This window comes from Danio rerio, chromosome 15 (assembly GCF_052040795.2).
Source record: "Danio rerio strain M-AB ecotype USA chromosome 15, GRCz13ab, whole genome shotgun sequence".
Classification (NCBI taxonomy): Eukaryota; Metazoa; Chordata; class Actinopteri; order Cypriniformes; family Danionidae; genus Danio; species Danio rerio.
Window position 1 is genome coordinate 15,283,693 of NC_141035.1, and position 25,371 is coordinate 15,309,063.

Here is a 25,371-nt window from a genome sequence, read left to right on the forward strand (position 1 = left end):
GCATGAATTAGCATGTTACTAGCATGATTCTAACATGAATTAGCATGTTATTAGCATGATTTTAGCATGGATTAGCATGTTATTAGCAGGATTCTAGCATGAATTAGCATGTTAGCATAGATAGATAGATAGATAGATAGATAGATAGATAGATAGATAGATAGATAGATAGATAGATAGATAGATAGATAGATAGATAGAGATAGATAGATTAAAGCAGTTTATAGATAGATAGATAGATAGATAGATAGATAGATAGATAGATAGATAGATAGATAGATAGATAGATAGATAGATAGATAGATAGATTAAAGCAGTTTATAGATAGATAGATAGATAGATAGATAGATAGATAGATAGATAGATAGATAGATAGATAGATAGATGGATAGATAGATAGATAGATAGATAGATAGATAGATAGATAGATAGATAGATAGATAGATAGATAGATTAAAGCAGTTTATAGATAGATAGATAGATAGATAGATAGATAGATAGATAGATAGATAGATAGATAGATAGATAGATAGATAGATAGATTAAAGCAGTTTATAGATAGATAGATAGATAGATAGATAGATAGATAGATAGATAGATAGATAGATAGATAGATAGATAGATAGATAGATAGATAGATAGATAGATAGATAGATAGATAGATAGATAGATAAAAACAGTTTATAGATAGATAGATAGATAGATAGATAGATAGATAGATAGATAGATAGATAGATAGATAGATAGATAGATAGATAGATAGATAGATAGATAGATAGATAGATAAAAACAGTTTATAGATAGATAGATAGATAGATAGATAGATAGATAGATAGATAGATAGATAGATAGATAGATAGATAGATAGATAGATAAAAACAGTTTATAGATAGATAGATAGATAGATAGATAGATAGATAGATAGATAGATAGATAGATAGATAGATAGATAGATAGATAGATAGATAGATAGATAGATAGATAGATAGATAGATAGATAAAAACAGTTGATAGATAGATAGATAGATAGATAGATAGATAGATAGATAGATAGATAGATAGATAGATAGATAGATAGATAGATAGATAGATAGATAGATAGATAGATAAAAACAGTTGATAGATAGATAGATAGATAGATAGATAGATAGATAGATAGATAGATAGATAGATAGATAGATAGATAGATAGATAGATAGATAGATAGATAGATAAAAACAGTTGATAGATAGATAGATAGATAGATAGATAGATAGATAGATAGATAGATAGATAGATAGATAGATAGATAGATAGATAGATAGATAGATAAAAGCAGTTTGAAAAAGGATAGATAGATAGATAGTTTTGAGGTCACAAAGTTAGATCTATTGTTAAGTCAATGACAGTCTTTTGCAATAAAAGTCTATAGGACAGTTGCTAGGGTGCAGTTTCTGGTAGTTAGGGTGTGGCTAGAAAGTTAAAAGCTCATCAGTGATTGGCAGTTTGGTAGTCTGAGTTAAATGAGCTCAGCCATTAGTCTGTATGACAGTCTGATGCAGAGTTATAAGCTCACAAAGTTTGATCCCATGTTAAGTCAATGAGAGTCCTTTGAATGGAAGTCTATGGGACAGTTTCTAGGGTCCAAAAGTGGTTGCTAGGGCGTGGCCAGAAAGTTAAAACCTCATCAGTTATTGGCAGTTAGGTAGTCTGAGTTAAATGAGCCCAGTTAGAAGTCTGTGTGACAGTCTGATGCTGAGTTATGAGGTTACAAAGTTTGGTCCAATGTTAAGTCTATGGGATTTTTCCGACGGTCCCGGGACGTTTTTCGGAAAATCGAAAGTCGGATCAGTCGGAAAAGATATGGCATACCGAGTCAGAATAGTTTGGAGGTCTGGTGTGAGTTTGGGGGTCATAGCTCGAAAGCTCTAGGAGGAGATAGATTTTGAATTTTAGTCTCAGAAGAAGAAGAATAATATATAAAAAAAATAATAAGTTTAAATAGGATTTCAGTAGTCTGGCTTGTTTCTCAAGCCAGCCTAATTAAACGTCCTGATACCTGAACCGGGAAAAGCAACGTGGCTGAAGAGCTCTGACAACAAACAAACAAACAAACAATCACACCGTGAATAAGCTCATAAACGACATGGTAACGTTAATAAAATTAATATATTTTGATATCGATGCTGAAATATATAAAGTGGCTCCAGTAGCACTAATTTTTCCTTATATCTACACACAGACACGTCTTTCTCTCGTCTCCTGCAGTGACTTTGACACGCCTTCCTCCTCAATAACGTCGGCGTGGGATTGCAGGTATTTTAGCACACTTTTAATATTTTCTCCCAACGTTAATATTATGAGCGCTTTATTGCAACCGCTTTTAGGCGTTTGCAAATGAATGCCCAGAGACAGTGTGCAATCGCGATCTATACGCTCTTAATGTAGAAATTATCCTATTTATTTCCCTATAGTTTATAACACTTGTTTATAAAAGAGACGCCTAACCGATGAAAATGCTGCTGGATGCACTGGCTGGATTGTCAAGTGAAGTATAGACCATTTCAATATGGTGATGTCACTTTTCCCATAAACATTTCCTACTTGTTATCAAACTATTTCAAAACTGGTACAAGAATCAATATAATCACATCTCACTGTTAAAACAGCTGTCATAACATTATTTGTCAATGCATGGACCTTTTTGGATTCTCAGAATATTTTTTTTTGCTATTTAATGCTGTAATCCAATTTATTTATGAAAAAAAACTATAAATTATATTGTCATGCATGTACTAAAAGTAAACGAAGGTCAGTTGTTATTTTATTTTATTACTGACTGTATTTGTTGTTCTAAACGTGTTTCAAGTCTGAAAGCTTCTGTGTGCTGTAAGCTAGTTTTGCAACAGTTACCCTATTATAACAACAAAAATAATGTAATAGTAATTGATAAATTTTTAAGCCTAAATAAAATGTGTTCATGGTATCAGTAAATGTTTAAATAAAGGAATATAAAAAGACAGAAATTAGTCATGAAATTAGAGAAAAAAAAAATTCCATACCTCCTTTTTAAGTGCACATTGTTAGTCCTGTGATTTTTCTTTTTGTAGAAGAGTACTTTGCAATTTTACTTTCATTTTTTTGACACTGCTTGCAATTGAATGTTATGTTAGCAATGTAGTCTAATTTTTACTTGAGTATAAATTTCAGTACTCTTTCCACCTGATGCAACGCATTCAGTTGCAAGTTCCATTAGTTGAACAAAATGTCAAACAGATTTGTTTTACCTTTTAATACATGATTTGAGCAAGCGATTTATTTATTGTTTTACTAGATATTTATTGTACTTTCCGTCTTTTAATGAATGAATGTTTTTTTTAATGTATTTATATGAACTTAAATTCACTTAAGAAAACATTAATTATTATATACTAAATGCAAATGTTTTTTTATTCATAAGCAGAAATGGCTTAAATCTTCTTTGTTTTTTCTCCATTTTTCCTGCTGAGTTTGACTCTCGTTTCCTCTCTTAAACTTACTAAAAGCAAGAAAAGTGTAAATTTTTGATGACCTTTTTTGGGAAACATAAACCCTTGTCGATTTGATTTTTATTTATTTTTTCTTATGTAATATATTTAATTCATCTAAAAGAGCAATTCCAGCATTATGGATGTGACATTTTGCAGTAAAAACTCAAACCATAAATTCGCTTAGAAAGTATATGTTAACATTATATTGAAACATTTGTTTTTATTTTCCAGAACAACTGATCAGAGTTATGGAAGCAGAAAAAATATCAATCTGTAAATATTTTTTGTATTTGAAATGAGTAAAATAATAATATGGATGTGGCAAAAAAAAAGTCTACAGGTTTACAGTAAACAACATACTTTGTAGAAATTCTGTGAATTAAACTGCAAAACCCAAAAGAAACAATCATAATCAAAAGGATAAGAGTTGGCTCTACAAAACAAAAATGATTGGTTTTATTTTGTTTAGTCTTTTCACTTTTATGAGGATAAAGAGCCGTCATGGATGTGACATCTCTCTGTTATGGATAAGACAGATGTGAAATTGACACTTGTGTGACTTTTGTAAATCAAATAGAATAGTTTAAAAACATTGACAGATGCAATTTTGAGTATCTCTAAAGTACTGTAAAATACTTGCTAGCCCTAAAAACCCAGAAACGGTTTCCATTTTTTGGTGAAAACTAAATATTTTTATGGCAAGGTTGACAATTGCATGGAATTGCTCAAACCCATTCATGCAAACCCATTTTTTTGGTTCATTTTCTTGTTATTGCTATTATTTCTTTTCATCTGTGTGTTCCATTTACAATTAAGAAATATGATTGTTATATTTCCCTGTTACGGGTTTGAATTTGAATACGAATTTGACAAAAAAAAAAAAACAAACAAAAAAATAAATAAAAAATGAATAGCCTGCATTTACAAAGAAAAAGTTAAAAATGTTAAAGAGATAGTCAGTTAAGTTTTTCCAGGACAGGTTTTCGAATTTGTATCGCATATTAACAATAAAATCTAATCAGATTGATCTGTTATTATTGTTTTTAAATGAATCATTTTTGCCATGAAAATGTCATTTGTTGCTGACATGGCAATCATTATAATATGAAACCCAGTTCAACAAAAGATCTTGAAACACATTTGAAAACACTAATTTAATTGATGTACTTTCAGAATGCCTTTACACATGCGAGAAGTTTTACTTGGTAAAAAGTTCATCACAGGCACATAAATCTACATTTAAAATACAACAACAAATCCTTTCTTCCCACAGCTTTAATATCCATTTCAGTGCGAGATATCCTTATAGGCACAGAAAAAAAAAAATAAAATACAGAGAGCAATTAGCATATGTGTGTTCACTCTAATACCATCATAACCAGCGTCAATCTCTCATCACCAGGGCATCTTTCCATCCCCTTTCGGGCCACTTGACAGGATTAACAGCGAGGCATCAGACTACTGTTATTAATTGCTCTCCCTGAGGAGAAGAACCTCTAAACATTCGCTGAGCATTATATATTTTCACACTCCATCAGCCCTTGCCTTTCTAAGAGTTTTATGGTAGCAGAAATGTGCCAAAACTTCCCTCCTCCTCTTTCTCAAAGCATTTGTCATGTGGTTTCACAGCAATATACAGGGTATACAGGTGAAGGCATTTGTGGATTATCATGGAATATTAAAAGGTAAATAAAAGAAAGAAAATTCGTGAAAAAAAAAAAAATTAAAGAAAACGCTACTGGAATTTTAAAAATAAAAATATGCAAGAAACGTAGAAGAAATTTTCAAATATTAACAGTAAAGAACCATATTTCCACAACTATATGCATGTGTGGATGAGAAAGTCATATGACGAACCAGTTCTCAATGCAAAACTTTCCCCACAAGAAAAGAAACATGCTAAAATATAGAAGGTGCTTAGTGCAAAATTGAGAATAGTGTTATTTATTTTTTATTTTTGCCTAATACAAAGATCACAATTTTCTCACAATTCTGTAGATGTAAAATAAAGGTTAATATGAGTGAGCAATTATTATTGTTTTTCTCAAACATGTGGTAAAACAGCAATAGGTTTTGTGTAGCTGTACTGTTGGTTAAAATACTACATTTTGTATAGACTTGGAAAGGTGGACTTGAACAGACTTTAGATTTGTCCTGGTCATTAATGCTGATGATAATTCTGATGTTGAATTATTCTGTTTGAGACATATGCTTACAATCTCCAATTTTCTGCTTAAAATCTGTTACTGACATGACTTTCGCGTATACAGAAGACTCGGTGCGGCCACCATTGCTTTTCTCATGAACTTGAAAATATGATTGACAATATTGTAGAAATGCTGGATTAAGTTCGTCTTGGGGGTCGAATTGAGATCGCAATGTTTTAACGATTAATTGTGCAGCTCTAACTTATTTAAACAATTACTAAACACCGTTATGGTAGCACACACTGCAATAAACTAATGCAATAAACACTACACACTCACCAGCCACTTTATTAGGTACACCTGTTCAACTGCTTTTAACGCAATTTTCTGATTAGCCAATCACATGGCAGCAACTCAGGACTATCTGCTGCAGTTCAAACCGAGCATCAGAATGGGGAAGAAAGATGATTTAAGTGACTTTAAAGGTGGCATGGATTGTTGGTGCCAGATTGGCTGATCTGAATATTTCAGAAAACTGCTGATCTACTGGGATTTTCAAGCACAGCCATCTTTAGGATTTACGAAGAATTGTCCTGAAAAAGAGAAAATATCTTGTGAGCAGCAGTTCTGTGGGTGCAAATGCCTTGTTGATGCCAGAAGTCAGAGTAGAATGGCCAGACTGATTTGAGCTAATAGAAAGGCAACAGTGACTTAAATAACCACTCGTTACAACTGAGGTATGCAGAAGAGTGTCTTTGAATGCACAACTTGTCGAACCTTGAGGCGGATGGGCTACAGCATCTAAAGACCACACCTGGTGCCACTCCTGTCAGCTTAGAACAGGAAACTGAATCTACAGTTTGCACAGGCTCACCAAAATTGGACAATAGAAGATTGGAAAAAATGTTGACTGGTCTGAGTCTCGATTTCTGCTAAAACATTTGGATAATAGGGTCAAAATATGGTCTTGTATTAACGGTTCAGGCTGGAGGTGGTGATATTTTCTTGGCACACTTTGTACCAACTGAGCATCGTGTATTATTGCTGAATATTGCCTCATTCAGACTAGTAGTGACTTTGTAGCTGCCTGTCGCTCTGGGTGGTGACCTGCTTCAAACGCAGGGGTGTGTAGGTACATACAGCACAAACATATTTCTAAACGTCTACAATCTCAGACTATAGTTTCGTAAACTTGATGGCCTCTACAGTCACCACATCTCAATCCAATAGAGCACCTGTGGAATGTGGGGAAATGGAAATCGCATCATGGATGTGCAGCCCACAAATCTGCAGCAACTGCGTGATGCTATCATGTCAATATAGACCAAAATCTCTGAGACAAATCCAGTACCTTGTTGAATCTATGCAAATAAGCATTAAGACTTATAAATTGCCTTATAAATTGGCCTTGTAAGTGTATATCAGCATAAAATGCAACATAAAAACTAAATTCAACCATAATGGCCTGTTCACACCGGGATGGATGGGATGCGTACTCTAGAATCTTGCCGGAAGTAGTAAGTCATCCGGGTACTTCTCGCACTGATTTTCGAATATGAATTCGGACATACTACTCGGGTTGCATACTGATTATTGTGTACTATATAGTATGGAAGTATGTGGTTTCAGACGCAGCCATTGCCACCCTCATATTTTTTTTTTTTGCTTTTTGCTGCTAAATTTACAATAAACACCACTTGGAGGCGGTCAAGTGCAAAAGAGGGAGGTAATCCCAGTTTCACTTTCATTCAGTGAAGAAGACGATGCAAAAGGTGGAGCTGCTTTTTTCATTGCTGTCTAAATAGAAAGAGCTGTAATATAAACGCAACAGCCACTACAATAATGTCAGTAGAAATGGAGAATAGAAAATAGGATTTGATGGTGAGTTTCGTTTCATGTTTTTTTTTTTTCTGACTTGCAAGTTCATTCAGCACCATCTAACACAGAGTCACAGAGTGATTTTGCAGGTTCACTTTGCTTCATGCCAATAATAATGAATGCAAACGTCTCGAAAAACACTAATGATAAGCGTGAGCAAAAAGTGTCCCGGTGTGTCCAAGCCTAAAGTAATATCAGCAAAGAATTTAGCAAAAAAATCCAAATAAAGGTCAGGTATGCAGGAAATTCTGAGAAAGTTAGTTACTATTTATATTAAGATAATTTATTGCTAATCAAATATACAATACGGATAGTACAGAAAATTTATCTGTAGCCACAGTTCTTACCATTAAAATCACTAAGATTTTTTTTTTTTTGACTAATTTTTTTTGTCTATTGTTTTATTTATGTCAGGATTTTTCAGGACTTTAATGGACTTTTTTGACAGATTTTACTATGGCTTTTCTTAAAATTTGCTGCATTATTTTGTGTACATTTGAAGTAAATTTTAAGTGCCCACATAAATGCATCAACATAAAGCAAGCAATGTATAATATTAACAGCATGCCAACAGTACATCACAAAAAAATGGAACCAGATGCATTAACCATATGCAAGCAATGCATCTTCACAGTATTGTTAAAGGATATTGTATGTGAAGAAAAAAAAAAAGAAATTGTATTCCTATATCTGTGGAAATTGTGTCCTCAAAACAGCTTAAAGATATAAATCCACAAAAAAAAAAAGTATACAAGATAAGTGTTGTTGTTTTTACATACTGTATATAGATGGGTAAATAGAAACACAAGGATCTGTGCAACAGCCGTAAATCAATTGTGTGCTGCAGATGCAGCTGATGTGAGGACGGCTCGCTGCTTTCTGCTCTGTGTGTGCCTGCAAGTCTTTAAGTAATTTCATTCAGTTTAATTTTTTGGAGTAATATTTACTAATAATATTTACTAATATTGAATATGCCGCGTCGTCTTCTGGTTGAATGTAAAAATGAGGGCTGTCAAAATTAGCGAGTTAACGCACGTGATTAATTTGAAATATTTAAAGGGTAAAAAATAATAACGCAAATAATGCAGTTTTTTTTTTTATTTCCTGTTGTAGCTGACGTGTTTTCAGGGACGACGAGTGCATAGAGGCAGCTTAGGCAGCTGCCTTGGGCAGCAGAATAGTAAGCGAACCCTCCTGTCCTCACTTTCATCTGTTACACCCACCCACATCCCTCACAGTCCTATACATCCATCTGCGAACTGGTCACTTTCAGGTTAAGGGAGGCATGATTGCTATTTGCCTAGAGAGCCAGTTCAGCTTGTGCCGGTTCTAAATGTGTTTAACGTGCAAAGAAATTTAGATAAGACCAAGGACGTGCTTTTAAAAGGAAAGTTTCAGTATGTTGCAAAACAATGTCGCATCACCAGGCTGGATTTCCTCCAGAGTTTCATGCAATTTCGAGTGTTTCATTTTTAATCTTTAGACTTTAACTGCCGTTCAGCAGTTTACTCTCATTCAGCATATTTTCATTTAGGATGTTTTAATGGAATTTGATACCGCTTAGCGAACGGAAAGAAAAACCTCCGCATTTCTGGACTCGCGTGATCCTTTAAGGTATTCAAAAATCGCTGTTTGCATGGTCAACCTTAATCAGTACTATCTTAATCATAAAAGCAGTGTATTGGTGTCCATGTAAATGTACTTAGTGAAAGTGTTAGATGAAGTCGCAAGCTGTCAAAGACAGCCCTATTCTCTGCCTCTAAGCTGCTTCCATGATCACATTTCATAAGTTTGACGTGTTTCCCCCTTTTGTAAAGCGTCTGCTTTATGTTGCTGTGTCAGAATCCTTTCTTGTAAAATACAGCCATAGTTTAGAATGTTTAGTTTAAGCAAATTTGATGAACGCATTTGTGCGTGTTAATGAATCTGAAGGGATCCCTTGCTTACCGTATGTGCTGTACTGCGCGGGTTTTCTGAGAGCACAAACAACATAAATACATAACACAGACACATTTACTGGTTTTAAAATGCATTTTCAATGCAAAATTAATTTAAACAGCCTGTTATTCCTTAAATCGATTATGAAACTTTAATAGGCCTAGGCTACCATAATAAAGAAAATCTGCTCTAAATGTTAAACTAAATAAATTGCTAAATATTCTTTGCACATGAAAGCGTAAAACCTGCAGGCCACAACAAATGTGAAAAGTTATTGCTTACTATATTTAACAAACTGTTTATTTTGAATTGTATGTAATTTTGCTTACATTGATAATTGATTATAAATTAAATGATGTCTTTACGCTGCTGTGGCGTCAGCCAATTGTTGCATTGCTGATCATGATTTTGTGGCTCGATAGATCTGTTCTCCACAAGATCAGTTCATCCAGACATTTTAATCTGATTCGTGAACTTGTTTGAAGAACCAAATTAAGCAGAGATCAGTTATTAAGATTAAAAGATCCAGGATTTGCCAAACCATTTTAGATCATTTAAGCGAGGTACGAAGAACGGACCCCTACTCATCAACTGCCAATCACTCATGTCGAATGCAGTCACCAGACTACATTTGTAAATTAAGGTTAACATGTCTGGATAATATAAATTTTTGAAGCTTCAGAATGGCTGCTTTTAAAGAATGGGTGTTTAAAGCAGAGTACCGAAAAGTTAAATGTAAAGTTTTTAAAACTACTTTCACACTATTAAATATGGGAGAGGGAGCACTTCACATTCAAACAGACATTAAGTACTGCAAATGATGTATTGTTGCTCTCCTAGTGGCTATTAAAGTCCAGCAAAATGATATTCAAGCTAAAACCGTTTGAACATTATTATGCAAAGCCCAATAGTGGACTGGTTTTGTTCATTCATTATAGGTCATGGAAATTCAGCTTTTTAGTCAGGGAAAGACAGGAATAAGTCAGCGTGTTTGATATTTGGCACAGAGTCGGAACCCTGAATATACTACACAGAACTAATGACATTTTGATGTTACCGCATTTGTAAGCCAGTGGTTAACGAAACTAAAAATGATGGCTTTTCCCCCCTTATTCACTCCATTCCCCTTAGACTTAATTCACAGTCGCTGTAAAATGGAGCGTGGACTCGTTTGCAAGAACTCACTAACTTTCCGAAACGCTCCAGTTTATCAAAGAAGAGCAAACAGCGCCTATTCAGCTTCTGTCGAGCTGGTTTGAAACACTGCAACAGGAGTAATGGCGTTTGCAATTCTTTCAAGCCATTAATGGGTTTGCTGTCATAGCCTAGAGTGTCGTGGTGAGCGAGGAAGAGAGAAACCGGCTCCGTAATTACATCTGAAGTACCACATTTCAAGCTCTATTCAATTATCTGGCTGTCAGCGCTAAGTTCAAAACTGCAGGCTCCAAAACTGTTATTACCGTAACTACATTTACTCACATAATAAATGAGGTGAGAGGTGTACTTTTTTTAGATGGAATAATTTTCGGGTCTGACCGGCTGGATTTCGACAAGGGGCTCATTGGAGGATTATGATGTTGAGAAAGGGTCACGGACGTCTGAGACCAAATGTCTGGTTGCTGGGAATGATACGACAAACTAGACTGTTCCATTAGAATCAGTTAAACTGTCAAGTTGTAAGTGGCAGTGCATTGCATAACGGTGTTGTTTGCAAGCAGAGGCAGGCTAGCGCTTTGTTGCTGTGTCAGATAAGATGCTGGATGTGCCTTTTTATCTTGTACAGTTACATGGAATCTCAGCTTATAGATGGCTTAAAATGTACATGCATGTTAAGTGTCGATGTCAAAACCAACATGACATTTTATAGTAGCCTAATAAAAGAGCACTATGGATTTGACAATGTGAAGAACCAACAATGTGGACGGAAGCAAATGATCTGCTTCCTGAGGCAGCCGTGGGCGGCGATTGAGGCATGTTGCTGATAGGCACGTGGGAACAGTGGGCGGGGATGACTCGCCTTAAAGGCCCAGTGCAAAAAACAAAACAAAAAAAAACAACAACCTTTTCCCAGCTATAATACAGACATTTCAAACAGCTATAATAAATACTCTGATGGGTGTTTTGAGCTGAAACTTTACAGACACATTCTGGGGACACGAAAGACTTTAATAAATATGAAAAAAGGGGTAACCTATGTGCCCTTTAAAATGTTTTTTACAAAATTAAAAAAAAACTGCTTTAATTCTAACCAAAATAAAACAGTCTTTCTCAAAGTCTTTCTTCAGAAAAAAAAGACAGGAAATTAGACTATTTTCATTTGTATCTCTATGAGCATGTCATTTGGATATGTGTAAGCTTCCAATGTTATTATACAAAAGCTCAACAGTCCAGTGCTTCTCAGCAGTTTGTCCTCATATCTGTTCGTTTTCTTTGACCTCGCCTGCAGTTTTGTATGTCATTGTTAATTTACTTTTATTTAACAGCCATCACATCTTCTTGGAAATGTCATTGTTGCGTATGTAAAACAGATGTTCTAGCTCAGGATGGGTCTGAGCGAGTTTTCAATCTCCTTTCGAGATGCATATCTCTCCTTCTATCAATTTTCTGCTTGAAAGAGCCCTCTCATCACGCTAGCATGCTCACTTGACTCTGGGTTCCGCTGACAGCTACCATACACACTGACACACACAGCAGGACTACCTGTGCATGATAGTTGCATAATAATGATTAGAATTTTATTTATTTATTTTTTATTCAGTTATATATTTTTTTAGAGGTGGTGTGTGAGTGCACTGATATTGAGGACAGCCAGTTTTTCAGTTCCTGAGACCATCAACATTTCACATTGTGGTCTTAAATAAAGAAATGGTCAGTTGGTGTAAGAAACAGTATTGTTATTTGGATAATATAACTTTTAATCCACTGTCAAGGCTGCAATATGGCATTATTAAGTGAAGTGTACATTCCAATATTATATAATTATTTTAATTAGTTGTTTTTATTTTTGTAACCAATAAGCATGCAAATATTATTATATATTTTTTTTTATTTATTGGATTTGGGTCAGTGTTGATTGATTGATTGATATTAGACATATTGTACTTTATATTCTGTGATAGTTTGAGTGTAGTTGTGGATAAAAGAAAATAAGTAAATGGTGTAAGTGACTTTACTGTAAGTGAGAATGGTAAATGCAACTGGTTAAAAGCATGAGCTAAAATGAGCTAAAAACAGCTTTTAAAAAGCTTTTTTCTCTATAAACTTGTATCAGAGATGCAGCAATAGTTTATCGGTTTGTCGTTCTCTGAGGAAACAGTTGACGGTTGCATAGTTACAGTCAGACGACAGGGGAGCACAAACGCAAATTGCATTGAAAATGGAGAATGAAACAACGTATTCGCCTTTTTCACATGCGAGTTTTGGATTGCGTCATTAGGCATGGTCCTGTATAAGTTTGTGACTTTATGATAACCTTGGAAAAAAATATCACTATATCATGGTATTGTGATTACTGTTTGAAAATAATTTTTTTTTTTTTTTTAAATGCCTGGGTAAAAGAAAAAAAATAAATAAAACACTTAGTAAAAGAACAACACTTTTTTTCTGCCACTTTCATTTGTTTACACAACACAGATTTCTTTACAACACATAAAAACACACACATAAAAAAAAAAAAAAAAAAAAAAAAAAACTACATACTGGAAGGAACGCTATATACCATAGCATTTTTTTTTTTTTGACTTTTAAAAGCTGCTGTAAACCTTGAACCCAGTTATCATCCCGTGCCATAGTGTCATCGCCACTTTAGTTTAAAATAGCAACAGACATAAAAATGAGTGCTGTGGCTAGCAGCAGTGAAGCGATTTTAAATAAAAAAAAAAAAAAAAGGATATAAGGATTTTTGGTTTCTATTTTTGTGCATCCCAGCCACTAGCACCCCATCTGAAAGAGTTTTTAGTACTTATGTAGTCATCCATCTTCACAATTGTAATTTGCATTTGCATTTAAACAATGATGGTTCGTTCCTTTAATTGAAAGCTCAGATTTGATTATCATAATTTGTTGTTTACAGAGTTTGAGGTTTACTATCATTATTATTTACACCCTAAAATTTGCTGTTATTGTTCAGCGTTTACACTTTAACATTTTTATAAAGTTTAAGAGTCGCTTTAACACTTTATTTTATTATTAAGAGATTAGATATTTTGTTTAAATAATTTTGTTTTTGACAATTAAAACAATTTGCCTTGTTAGTGTTGGTAAATTAAAATAAAGTTAAGAAAAAAAAACTCCTAATATTCCTAAATTTATTGTTAAAATATTCAATAATTATCGATACAGAATGATATGAAACTTGATATTGTGATTTTTTTTTTCAATATCACCCAGCCTTACTTTGAAACTATGAAATAAATTTTACAATTCTCAGCAACATATTTAATGATGCACCGATCTTGATTTATCATGGCCAATTCCGGCTGCTCGTTTTCACTAGTAAATAGGTAATTTTGCATGATTTTTAAATCTATATAAAAAAGGTTAAAGATAATAATAAAATGAATATAGAACAATAATTTTTTTTGCTTTTCACATGTTGTATTTTCTGCATGGCAGCCACTGCACGTTCATCTGTACAAAGGTGCTGCATTCTTTATCTTTGGCATGTAGTGATTTAAATTAGATAGAACAATTGCAATATATAAAGTAGAAATATTATGATCTGACATGTTTTATGAAGCATAATTGCATAAAGTTCATGTACGACACAAACGTTAGGCAGACCATGTGAAAAAGCAGATTCACTCTCTGCCAGTAGGTGGCGCATATATATATATATATATATATATATATATATATATATATATATATATATATATATATATATATATATATATATATATATATATATATCATTAAAAAATAATGGCATCTTCTTAGTTACAGCTGTAAACAAATCAGCTCTGCTTGTAATTAATATGCATCCTTGGAGAGGCAAATATTATCTAATCCAAAGATGATCAACCCTGTTCCTGGAGATCTACCTTCCTGCAGAGTTCAACTTTATTAGGACATGGACAGCACTTGATAATTACAGGCAGGTGTGTTCGATATGGGTTGCCAATGAAATCTGCGGGTAGGTAGATCTCCAGGAACAGCGTTAGTCACCTCTGATTTAAACTCTCATAAAGACATCCCCAGACTCCCCACCAATATAAGAAATTTGACAGTCCTTATTGTTTAGAATCAATCAATCAATCAATCAATCAATCAATCAATCAATCAATCAATCAATCAATCAATCAATCAATCAATCCTTTGTTTTAAAATATCTTAAAATTAAAATTACTAACAAGCTGGCATTTAGCCGATGCTATTAACGGCTTGCTTTCACAGTGTACTTGGAACAACTCAAGGTTAGGCATAAAAGATAATCTAATATAAAAATAAAGGCATTAGTACAATATATGTGTATGATAGTCACAATTCATAAGAATGCGTGATAAATAATACATACCTACATAATTGTATCCTGCATTTGAGTCTAGAGGGGAAGTTTGCTTTCGTTCCAGGGTTTAAAAGGATCTTGCAGTAATTTGCTAATTAGTTACTAAGCTGTTGCTTTTAAGTAAAGGTGTGCTCTAATTTTATGCTAATTGCAAGTAAAGACTAAAACCGTGCATTTGAGAAATATCATTAAAGTGTTGAAACTTCAATCAAATCAGTCTAATAGAAAAAGCTGTTTAGTTCTACAGTACTGTACATGTTGTTCAAGTTGTTATTATCAGTAAGACTACAACTTTTATACTACAAATAATTATATGTCAAGGCATTTTACCATTTTACAAAGCATAAGGAGAAGATGAGTGCAAATGCGGTAGCAAACTATGTTTATTTACTTAATTCAATAGTCTTGTTGCCAAACCATAAGTATGGGATTATTTTCTTATATTTTCATTTTCTTTTTTTAGAATTAGTGACTTTAAAAAGTGAGGAAGCTTGTTGCATTAAAATTATTAAGTAAATGGTAACACTTTACATTAATTGTTTTGGAAGCGGACACTGGACAAAAGACATGTATATCCACATGCAGTTTATTACAGAGAAGTCATGCAGGCAGCGATGCAAACAGGTGCATAAGGGTAATCTAAAAACCATGGTCAAAAATAAAAGTTTGTGTGGGCAAAAGTTCAGGACCGGCAGCAAAGAATCAATAAGAGCAATAAGCAATGCAACGGGTCTAAATACACAGCTAGACAGATGGGATAAAACACTTTGTAATGTTTATGGATAAACAAGACTCGGCAAACTGTGTGGGAATGTGAGCAGTGTATGTCTTTGATCAGCTCCCTGCTGAATGTGTAATCATTAGTGAACCGGAATAGGTGTGTGTGTGAGGTGCATGATGGGATATCTAGTTCATAAGGTGACATAGTTGTAGTCCAGGTGATAGTGCATACCAGTGATCTGCAAGCCTGTTACTAATACGAACAATTCATTTATAGTAGTTATTATTTGTTCCTCTTGGTTAACATTAGTTAATGAAAATACAGTTGCTCATTGTTTATTCATGTTAACTCAGGGTGTTAATGTTTACAAGCATTAATTTGGATTTTAATAGTGCATTATTAAACGCTAAACTATGATAATTAATGTTTATAATTAGTTCATTTGTAAATTCATAAGCTAATAAAACCTTAAAGTGTGGCCAAGTAAATTAACTATTGGCATAATTATAAAAATTAAGTCAACTTAATTGTTCCAAGTTGGCTTTACTCACTTTTTTAACTTAATCAACTTGTCACTTTTAAAACAAAGAAGTTACTCATATTTTATCTTTAAAACTTTCAAAAGTTATTTAAGTTATTTATTAAAAGTAAATAATCACTTTTTACAGTATATGTTTTATTTTTGAAACCATAATTTAAGGGATGGTTCACCAGAGAATCAATAAAATCACTGTTCATTTGCTAACCATTTTGTATGAAGGCTGTGTAAAATATGGGAGCAAACTTAACATTATATGCCACATTATTTAACTGTAACAGCAAGCTTTATGCAATACCACAGCATGCAGTAAGCAAATGTTTTTTTTTTTTTTTTTTTTTGTCATGCTTGTATTTGTTTCATTGACTCTGTAAGTGCTTTGAAGATTGAATATTCATCATTCTCATTTTTGAAACTATTAGCTTTATATGTCATTTTAATCATTACAGTACACTACAAGCGAACATTTAATGCAATTAAGCACACATCATTTTGACAAATGGGACAAACAAAATGACACAATATACACACTAGAGACATAACATGCAGAAGTTGACTCAACAGCGATGTTCAAAGTGATGCTATGCATCACTGCACAGCCTTCAATCTTCAGGCAGATCAAACAGAATGACTGTGTGAAGAAAAATCTAATCTTTAAAACAAGCACCTTGGGGATTTCATTAAAACAAAAGCCGTAAACAAAGCCTCCTTAAAAGTGCACTTAATCATGGCACCATAACCCTGGAGTAACCTTAATTGAAGTCTATTGGCCAAAGGCATGGCTGTGAATTTGCCACTGAAATATGAATTTACAGCCTTTAACCTTCTGCCAAAAAAATGATATCCATTATGCTCAACTATCCATTCCCTTTGTGATGGGATATGCTAAGATGACGTCAATGAATCCTCTGTGGTGTTATCTCTGAAAGCTGGACGTAAAATAAGGTAGAGCTTAAGACAGAAAACCCTCAATCCCACCTCTAATTTCCATGTTTCACACGTGTCCTGGAGCGCAACACATCACAGGCGGTGGGAGTTATCATCTGAATATGCTGCACAACCTCTGTTTATATTTCAGGGAGGCTTCACTCAGGCAGACCTGAAGTCCCTGTTGAGTTCATTTTATTGTTTGACCTCATTCTTGGATTCTGAACGCTAATAGACTGGTGAGCTTTTTTTTTTTCTTTATGAGTCGTGCACTTTTGAGATGTTCATTTGCATTTCACTCCAGAAGAGAATTAACTGCTGCATATGCGGAGCGTAGCGGAGTTAGAAATTAATCACTCTAGCCTCTAACCATCACAGTAAAAGCTCTGCAATATTCTTTTTTTTTTACACTCGTTGTAGCACACAGTTTTTGTCATTCGATTGAAAAATTCAACATCTTGATAAGATACGACAGAAGTCAATCTGTGATGGCTCATGTTTTTACTTTGATGGACGCTGGGTTTCAGTCAACCCTCATAAATTCACAATGTAGGAAAAAAAATTATTAGAATGACACTTGTTCACGAACATTAATTATAAAAATGTTAATGTAATTTAATTTCAACCTTCACGAGACTTGTGTAAACCAGGGGGCTAATTATACATTGACATCAGTGGGTAAATGCTAAAATGACGTCAATGAATCCTCTGTGGTGTTTGAGAATTAATAATAATAATAATAATAGGCTAATCATAATACCCTTTATTTTACATTTACAGAATCGTGAGATAGAATCATAATTTTGATTTTAAGAAAAAATAAAATGTGATTCACATTTTTGCCAGAATCGTGCAGCCCTAGTTTGCATTAATGTGTAGCAGATCAATAAATAATAAATGCATGACCATGAAAGACTGCACTTATTATTTAACTGTTTAACTTTGTGTAAGCATAATAAGTTGAATAAAATAAAGTTTATTATAATAATTGTGCTGTGAACACACTTATTGGTGTCTCTCGGTGCTCGAAGTCTGCAGGTTTTAGACTGATTATAATGTATATTTATTAATATTTAAAATAATAATACATCTATTATTTAAGATACTGATCAGAGAAATCTATTTCTTACTATTTAAAGGGCTCACCCCTGTATACACCATTTTTGACATCCTTCAGGTTAGGGCTGCTTGACAAATAGAAAATCACAATCGATCTCGATTTGACTTCCACACAATCTTAATTCAGTTTTTCTTTGATTCAGTCTAAAGCCCCTTTCACACATACAGACCTTTCCGGAAAATTACCGGCAATTTTCCGGAAAGGTTGTATCTGTGAACAGGTCCTTTTTGAAAATACGTGTAAATTTGTTCAGGCTATTGCGCTGTGTGAATGCAGAAGGAAGATTGCTGTAATAAGCGCGTGCACGTCTAGAACGTGCTGACTTGAGACATCTGCTTTAGCCAATCACATCAGTCAGACGCATTTACGTCCGCGCGGTTTATGAGAATAAAAGCCTTTGAATATTTTTCCAGACACATTTAGCTGCTAGAAGTTAGTCAGATCATGTTTATATGTTCTTCTTAATGCCAACTGTGTAAATAATCATCGATGAGATGCTTATGATAAGCCGTTGTTTGTTTACCTTCAAGCTTTGCATGTGCCTGTGAAATACCCTGTGAGCGCCTGCACAGGCACATATTATGAACATCTCGACATGCGATAGTGATCCTGCGAAAGTTGTTCACAATATTGATCATCAGCTGAGTTTGTAATTTAGTCAAATGTTTACAAATACAAGCGCAGCCGTTTAAAGCTAATTTGTGGTGAATGCTGTCAGAATTTACCGGTATTTTGGAATGGATGTGTAAATGCTCTTTTCCGGAAAATTTCCCGCAACGTCCTCGCCTGTGTGAACATCGATTTTTTTACATTTCATTTACATTTAGTCATTTAGCAGACGCTTTTATCCAAAGCGACTTACAAATGAGGACAAGGAAGCAACTTACACAACTATAAAAGCAACAATGAATAAGTGCTATAGGCAAGTTTCAGGTCTGTAAAGTCTAAGAAGGAAAGTATTAGTACTTTTTTTTTTTTCGGGTACAGTTAGTGTGATATCCAGAGAGGCAATTGCAGATTAGGAAGTGAAGTGGAGACTAAATAGTTGAGTTTTAAGGCGTTTCTTGAAAATAGCGAGTGACTCTGTCGTTCTGATGCAGTTAGGGAGTTCATTCCACCAACTGGGCAGATTGAATGTAAGCGTTCGCGAAAGTGATTTCTTCCCTCTTTGGGATGGAACCACGAGACGACGTTCATTCACAGAACGCAAGTTTCTGGAGGGCACATAGATCTGCAGAAGTGAGAGCAGATAAGAAGAAGCAAGGCCAGAAGTCACTTTGTAGGCAAACATCAGAGCTTTGATTTTGATGCGAGCAGCAACTGGCAGCCAGTGCAAACAGACTAGCAGCGGAGTTACATGTGCTCATTTAGGTTCATTGAAGACCACTCGTGCTGCTGCGTTCTGGAGCAGCTGAAGAGGCTTGATAGAGTTAGCTGGAAGCCCAGCTAGTAGAGAGTTGCAGTAATCCAGTTTGGAGAGAACAAGAGCTTGAACAAGGAGTTGAGCTGCATGTTCAGATAAGAAGGGTCGGATCTTTCTGATGTTATAGAGTGCGAATCTGCACGATCGAGCAGTTCTAGAAATGTGGTCAGAGAAGTTTAGTTGGTCATCAATCGTTACTCCAAGGCTTTTCACCATTTTGGATGCAGTAATGGTTGCCCCATCCATCTGGATTGAAAAGTTATGGTGTAGAGTCGGGTTGGCAGAAACTACAAGCATTTCTATTTTTGCGAGGTTCAGCTGAAGATGATGATCTTTCATCCAGTGTGAAATGTCCAACAGGCAGGCTGAGATGTGAGCTGGAACCGAGGGATCATCAGGATGAAAGGAGAGGTGTAGCTGGTTATCATCAGCATAGCAGTGGAAGGAGAATCCATGTCTCTGGATGACTTGTCCTAGAGATGACGTGTAGATGGAGAAGAGAAGTGGTCCAAGAACAGAGCCTTGTGGTACCCCAGTGTTTAGATGCTGTAGGTTGGACACCTCTACCCTCCAAGACACCCTGAATGACCTGTCAGAGAGGTAAGATCTGAACCATTGTATAACAGTGCCCGCAACGCCCAGTGACTCGAGCGTAGATAGCAGGATCTGGTGGTTGACAGTGTCAAAAGCAGCTGACAAGTCCAGCAAGATGAGGACTGATGATTTTGAGTTTGCTTTAGCCAGTCTGAGATCCTCCACGACCTAGAGCAGGGCAGTCTCAGTTGAGTGGCCTTTCTTAAAGCCGGATTGCTTGTTGTCCATGAGATTGTTTTGAGTAAGAAAGTCCAGGACTTGATTGAACACTACTTTCTCCAGAATCTTGGCCATGAATGGAAGCAGGGATACTGGTCTGTAGTTTTCAAGTAGTGTATGGTCCAGGTTGTGTTTCTTTAGCAGTGGGGTTACCCTAGCCTGCTTAAATGAAGTGGGGAATAAACCAGAGTCAAGAGATGTGTTAATTATGTGAGTCAGTGTTGGTATGACTGCAGGAGAGATGGCTTGCAAGAGATGAGAGGGACAGGTGGTTGCAGGGCTAGATAGCACGAGTTTGGACACCTCAGACTCAGAGAGCTGAGAAAAAGAGGTGAGTGTGTGTGGTGTTGGTGGTGTAACTTGCGTGTTTGTTGTAGGTGCAGCAAATTAAGCACTGATTTTTGCAGTTTTGGTGCAAAAGAATGTAGCAAAGTCATCAGTAGTAAGTGTGGAGGAGGAGGATAGAGGAGGGAGGAAAATGTTTTAAAAAGTAGGCGAGGATTAGTGGCATTGTTGATTTTCTGACGGAAATATGTCTGCTTTGCAGGAGTAACTTCAGCCGAGAAAGAAGACAGAAGAGTTTGGTATGTTAAGAGCTGTGCAGGATTTTTAGTTTTCCGCCAAATTCTCTCTGCAGCCCGAAGTTTTGAGCGATGCTCACGGAGAGCATTCGAGAGCCAGGGTGCAGGAGGACTGGCACGGGCTGGCCTGGATGCAAGAGGACATAACCGTTCTAGACATGATGCTAGTGTGGAGCAGAGTGTATCAGTGGCACTGTTCGTATCAAGTGCAGAGAGTTTGCAAGATGGAGGAAGAGAGTCTAAAACAATGGTGGATAGTCTATTGGGTGAGAGAGCGTAGGTTTCTGTGAAAGGTAACCAGTGTTGGAGTGTGTGGCGGCTCAGGAGTAATGTGGATGTTGAGGGACAGAAGGAAATGATCGAATATTTGTAGTGGAGTTACTATTGTTAGATCAGCGAAGCAGTGTTGTGTGTAAATAAGGTCTAGCTGATTACCTGATTTGTGGGTAGCAGAAGTAGGTGCTCTTTTTAGGTCAAAAGAGGCAAGCAGAGTCTAAAAGTCAGCAGCTTGCGGTTTCTCAATGTAAATGTTGAAGTCACCTAGCACCAACAAGGGAGTGTCATAATTAGAAAAAGATGAGAGAAGAACATCCAGTTCATCTAAGAAGTGACCTAATTTACCCGGTGGCCGGTAGATGACAACCACATTTATGTATAAGGGGTGGATAATGGTGACTGCATGGAATTCAAAGGAGTTGATTGTTGGCAGGGACGGTCTCAGAGTAAATTTCCATTCTTTGGAAATCAGTAGTCCAGTCCCACCCCCTCTCCCTGTCTGACGAGGAGTGTGGGAAAAAGAGAAATTAGCAGAAAGAGTAGCATATGTAGCAGTGTCCTCCGGCCTCAACCAGGTCTCAGTTAGAGCCATGAGATTATAGTCAGAATATGTAGCTATGGAGGTAATAAAATCTGCCTTGTTAACAGCTGATTGACAATTCCAGAGGCCCACGTAGAGAGAGAGTTGTGAAATAGCAGATACATGTATTGAACGAAGGTTGTGAGGATTACGCCTGCTGCGTACCTCCTGTGTTTTGCGAGTGTTAGTGACAACAGTAAAAAACAAGAGTAAAACAAGTAAAGTAAAACAAGAAAGTAATGTACTCAAGTGCTTTGTCGGTGTCTTTGCTCGGTGGAGTCGCGCAGGTAGTCGATGGTCTTTACACGAGTCATGCAGGTAGAGTCGATGGTCTTTACACTCGTCGGCAGGTAAAGTCGCTGGTCTTTACACGAGTCGCGCAGGTAGAGTCGATGGTCTTTACACTCGTCGGCAGGTAGAGTCGATGGTCTTTACACGAGTCGCGCAGGTAGAGTCGATGGTCTTTACACTCGTCGGCAGGTAGAGTCGATGGTCTTTACACTCGTCGGTCTTCACACGAGGCGGTCTTCACACGAGGCTGCCGCGACCGCTGCCGCGGTGAAACTAGTTGCTTATATACACCCCAAAGCACTAGCTGATTGAATTCAGCTGGACATGCCTCGAGAGTCAAAACAACGGCCGAAACTTTGGTGGACGACGCAAAACCGTCTGCGTTCGCCACACAAGCTCTTATAGTAACCAAGGAAACAGTGGCTAAAAACTTCTAGTATTATACACAACTGAAAGCAAGTTTAAATGTCCTACAACCTTACACAAACAGCTGAAAACAAGTCCTCAAACCATACACAACACTGCACGCGTGAACCGAACCTGCACAGGCTGAAAATAACAGGTAATAAAAGTTGTAAATAACGTTCAGAAAAATAAGTGAAAATGAAAGCACGCACATCATTTTAAAAAAATCAAATTTTTATCAGTTATGACTAAGGCAAGCATTTGATATGTTTTTTTTTTTTTTTTTTTATAGCACACAAAAGGTGTTGTGAATGAAAATAAATATTTACTGGGTCAGTATAACTGCTCTAGCCTAATGTTGAATATAATGCAAGAGTTGAATCTGATGAGAAATGTTTCATTTTATTAGTAAATGGTCTAATATTGTTGTCAATGACAAATGATGAGCATATGTCTCAAACATAATAATTCAACTTCAGAATTATGAATAGTTGTATTCTGATGTCGTCACTTTACTGTGAATTAACTACCAAAACATATTTAAAGCCTTCAAGTCCACCATTCCAAGTCTATACAAAATTTAGCATTTTTAACCAACAGACCTACATATTGGCCTAATATTATAACGGTTGTTTAACCATATGTCTGGGATAGACAATTTATAATAAACAATTATAATAATTATTATTAAAATAATTATTAATTAAATAATGGACAATATTAATAGTCTACTCATATTAACCTTTATTTTACATCTACAGAATCGTGAGAAAATCGTGATCTTGATTTTAAGCAAAAAAATAAAATGAATGAATGAATGAATGAATGAATGAATGAATGAATTAATTAATTAATTAATTTAGCCAGAATCGTACAGCAATACTTCAAGGGAATCAAGCATTAATTAGTGTGGGAGTTTTTGGACTATTTTATTTCATTTATTATTATTTTAAAAAATAATAATAATAATAGTTGTCACCTCTTATTTTGACACACCACCAAAATAAAAAGCATAATAACAATAGTAATAATGCTATTCTTCTTATTTTTGTTAATACTACTACCACTACTACTAATGATAATAATAATAAATGAAAAACTGTAGACTGATTATAGTTATGAGGGACCTACTGTATTAGTTTTTAATGAATATAATAGGAACCATTAGATTTAAAGAAAAATTGCTTTTAATTATTATAACTATAAATTAAATTGTATAAAACCTAATACCAGTGTTGATATGTGTCTTCAAGAACCATATTTACAGTGTAGCCAGTGTTACCAGTAAAATTGCAGTTTTTTATTTATTTTTTTTTAAACAGTTTGTGGATTTTGTAGATGGTCTCTTAACCAATATGTTTTCCCCTATATCCTACACATTACACAAAAGCTTTGGAACACAATTTATACTTTATTAAAGGTACACATTTTATCAGTACATGAGTTCTCTGGGATCAAACCCATTTCCTGCATGCGATGGGCTACCAATTCAGCACACTTATCCCAAGATTTTTTATGTACATGAAAGGTCTTTATGCATTAATATAAAAGTTTCTGCTGTCATTGTTGTAAACACTCCTTTCAGAAAGTAACAAACTTGTACAGTCATGTTGATTGAAACATTTTATCTAGTCCATTAAAAATGATCCATTAAAACTAATCTTCAGACTTAAACTTTCTCCTAGGATGACAATGTTTAGCAGACTGTTTTCTTATCAAAATCTAATTTGTATCAACAATGTGTCTCATTCAGCTGCAATAACATCTACTATGACCCTTAATATAGTTACCTGGTGACCTTCAAGAATAAAATGGCTGTCAGCATGAAAAGGCAAGGACACGAAGTGATGCGGCTACAAAGAAGTCAACGATTTCTTAAGGGGAAACTGCTCACAGTGTGGTGTGTTGTAGCCTGTTGCAGTTTATAGATTAGTTTTCAGGATAGATATCGAAAACAGCAAGGAGATAGAGTGAAAAGCATTGCTCTCCCATTGCTGGACAAAGTGAGGTACACTCCTTCACAGGCGGTCTAGCAACTTGGGCTCTATTACTGCACTATTTTACAAAAAAGATTATATTTTTAGTCAAATGACATCATTCATTATGACTACACAAATTTAAAGGGATTGTTCATTCAAAACAAAAAAATGTTGTGATTTATCACCAACAACAATAACTTGTTACAAACATGATTTACAGCTTTCAGTGACTTACATGTTAAGCCAATGCAAAAATTGAAACAAAAGGCAATACACACAAATGAGGCATCGTGAATGAGTTGAGTGCTTTGCATGGTAGACATATTGCTTGAGTTGAAAAATCTGAACTTTAGCAGATATTGGCGCTGTGTTAACCAGTCAGGAATTTTCTCTTGTAGGGGCGTTATTATGACGTAGCACCTGTTGTTGGTGTCCCGGGGGGAAATCCTCTTGCTGACACAGGATAACAGTTTATCAAACTGGGCTCGGCTGCATGCTGTGATGATGCACACAGTCTGTGATTGGTCTGTTTGAGCTATTTCTGCAGGATCATCACACACTATTTCTGAAAAGAAACTCAACACATTGAAATGGAGAAATCCCACTACCAGCTAGCATTTTGGAGGTGTTAAGGCCGCCGTATACTTTAAACAAAGTTATTTTTTGTTCTTCGTTTGAGGCCAAAAAAAGTTCAAAAAGGCTAAGTGAAGGTATACTGTTTTTGAAGCATCTGTCAACC

General features: G+C 35.3%; 1 protein-coding gene across 1 annotated transcript in view; it reads left to right on the forward strand.

The window, feature by feature from the left end:
- The first annotated feature begins 2,015 nt into the window (after positions 1 to 2,015).
- The window catches only part of LOC147833615 (uncharacterized), a 103,483-nt gene continuing 80,127 nt past the window's right edge, over positions 2,016 to 25,371 (forward strand). The window contains exons 1-2 of the mRNA XM_087283761.1: positions 2,016 to 2,128; positions 2,222 to 2,295. Coding sequence (XP_087139887.1) covers positions 2,126 to 2,128; positions 2,222 to 2,295 — 77 coding nt within the window. The 5' untranslated portion in view covers positions 2,016 to 2,125. The remainder of the gene's footprint in view (positions 2,129 to 2,221; positions 2,296 to 25,371) is intronic.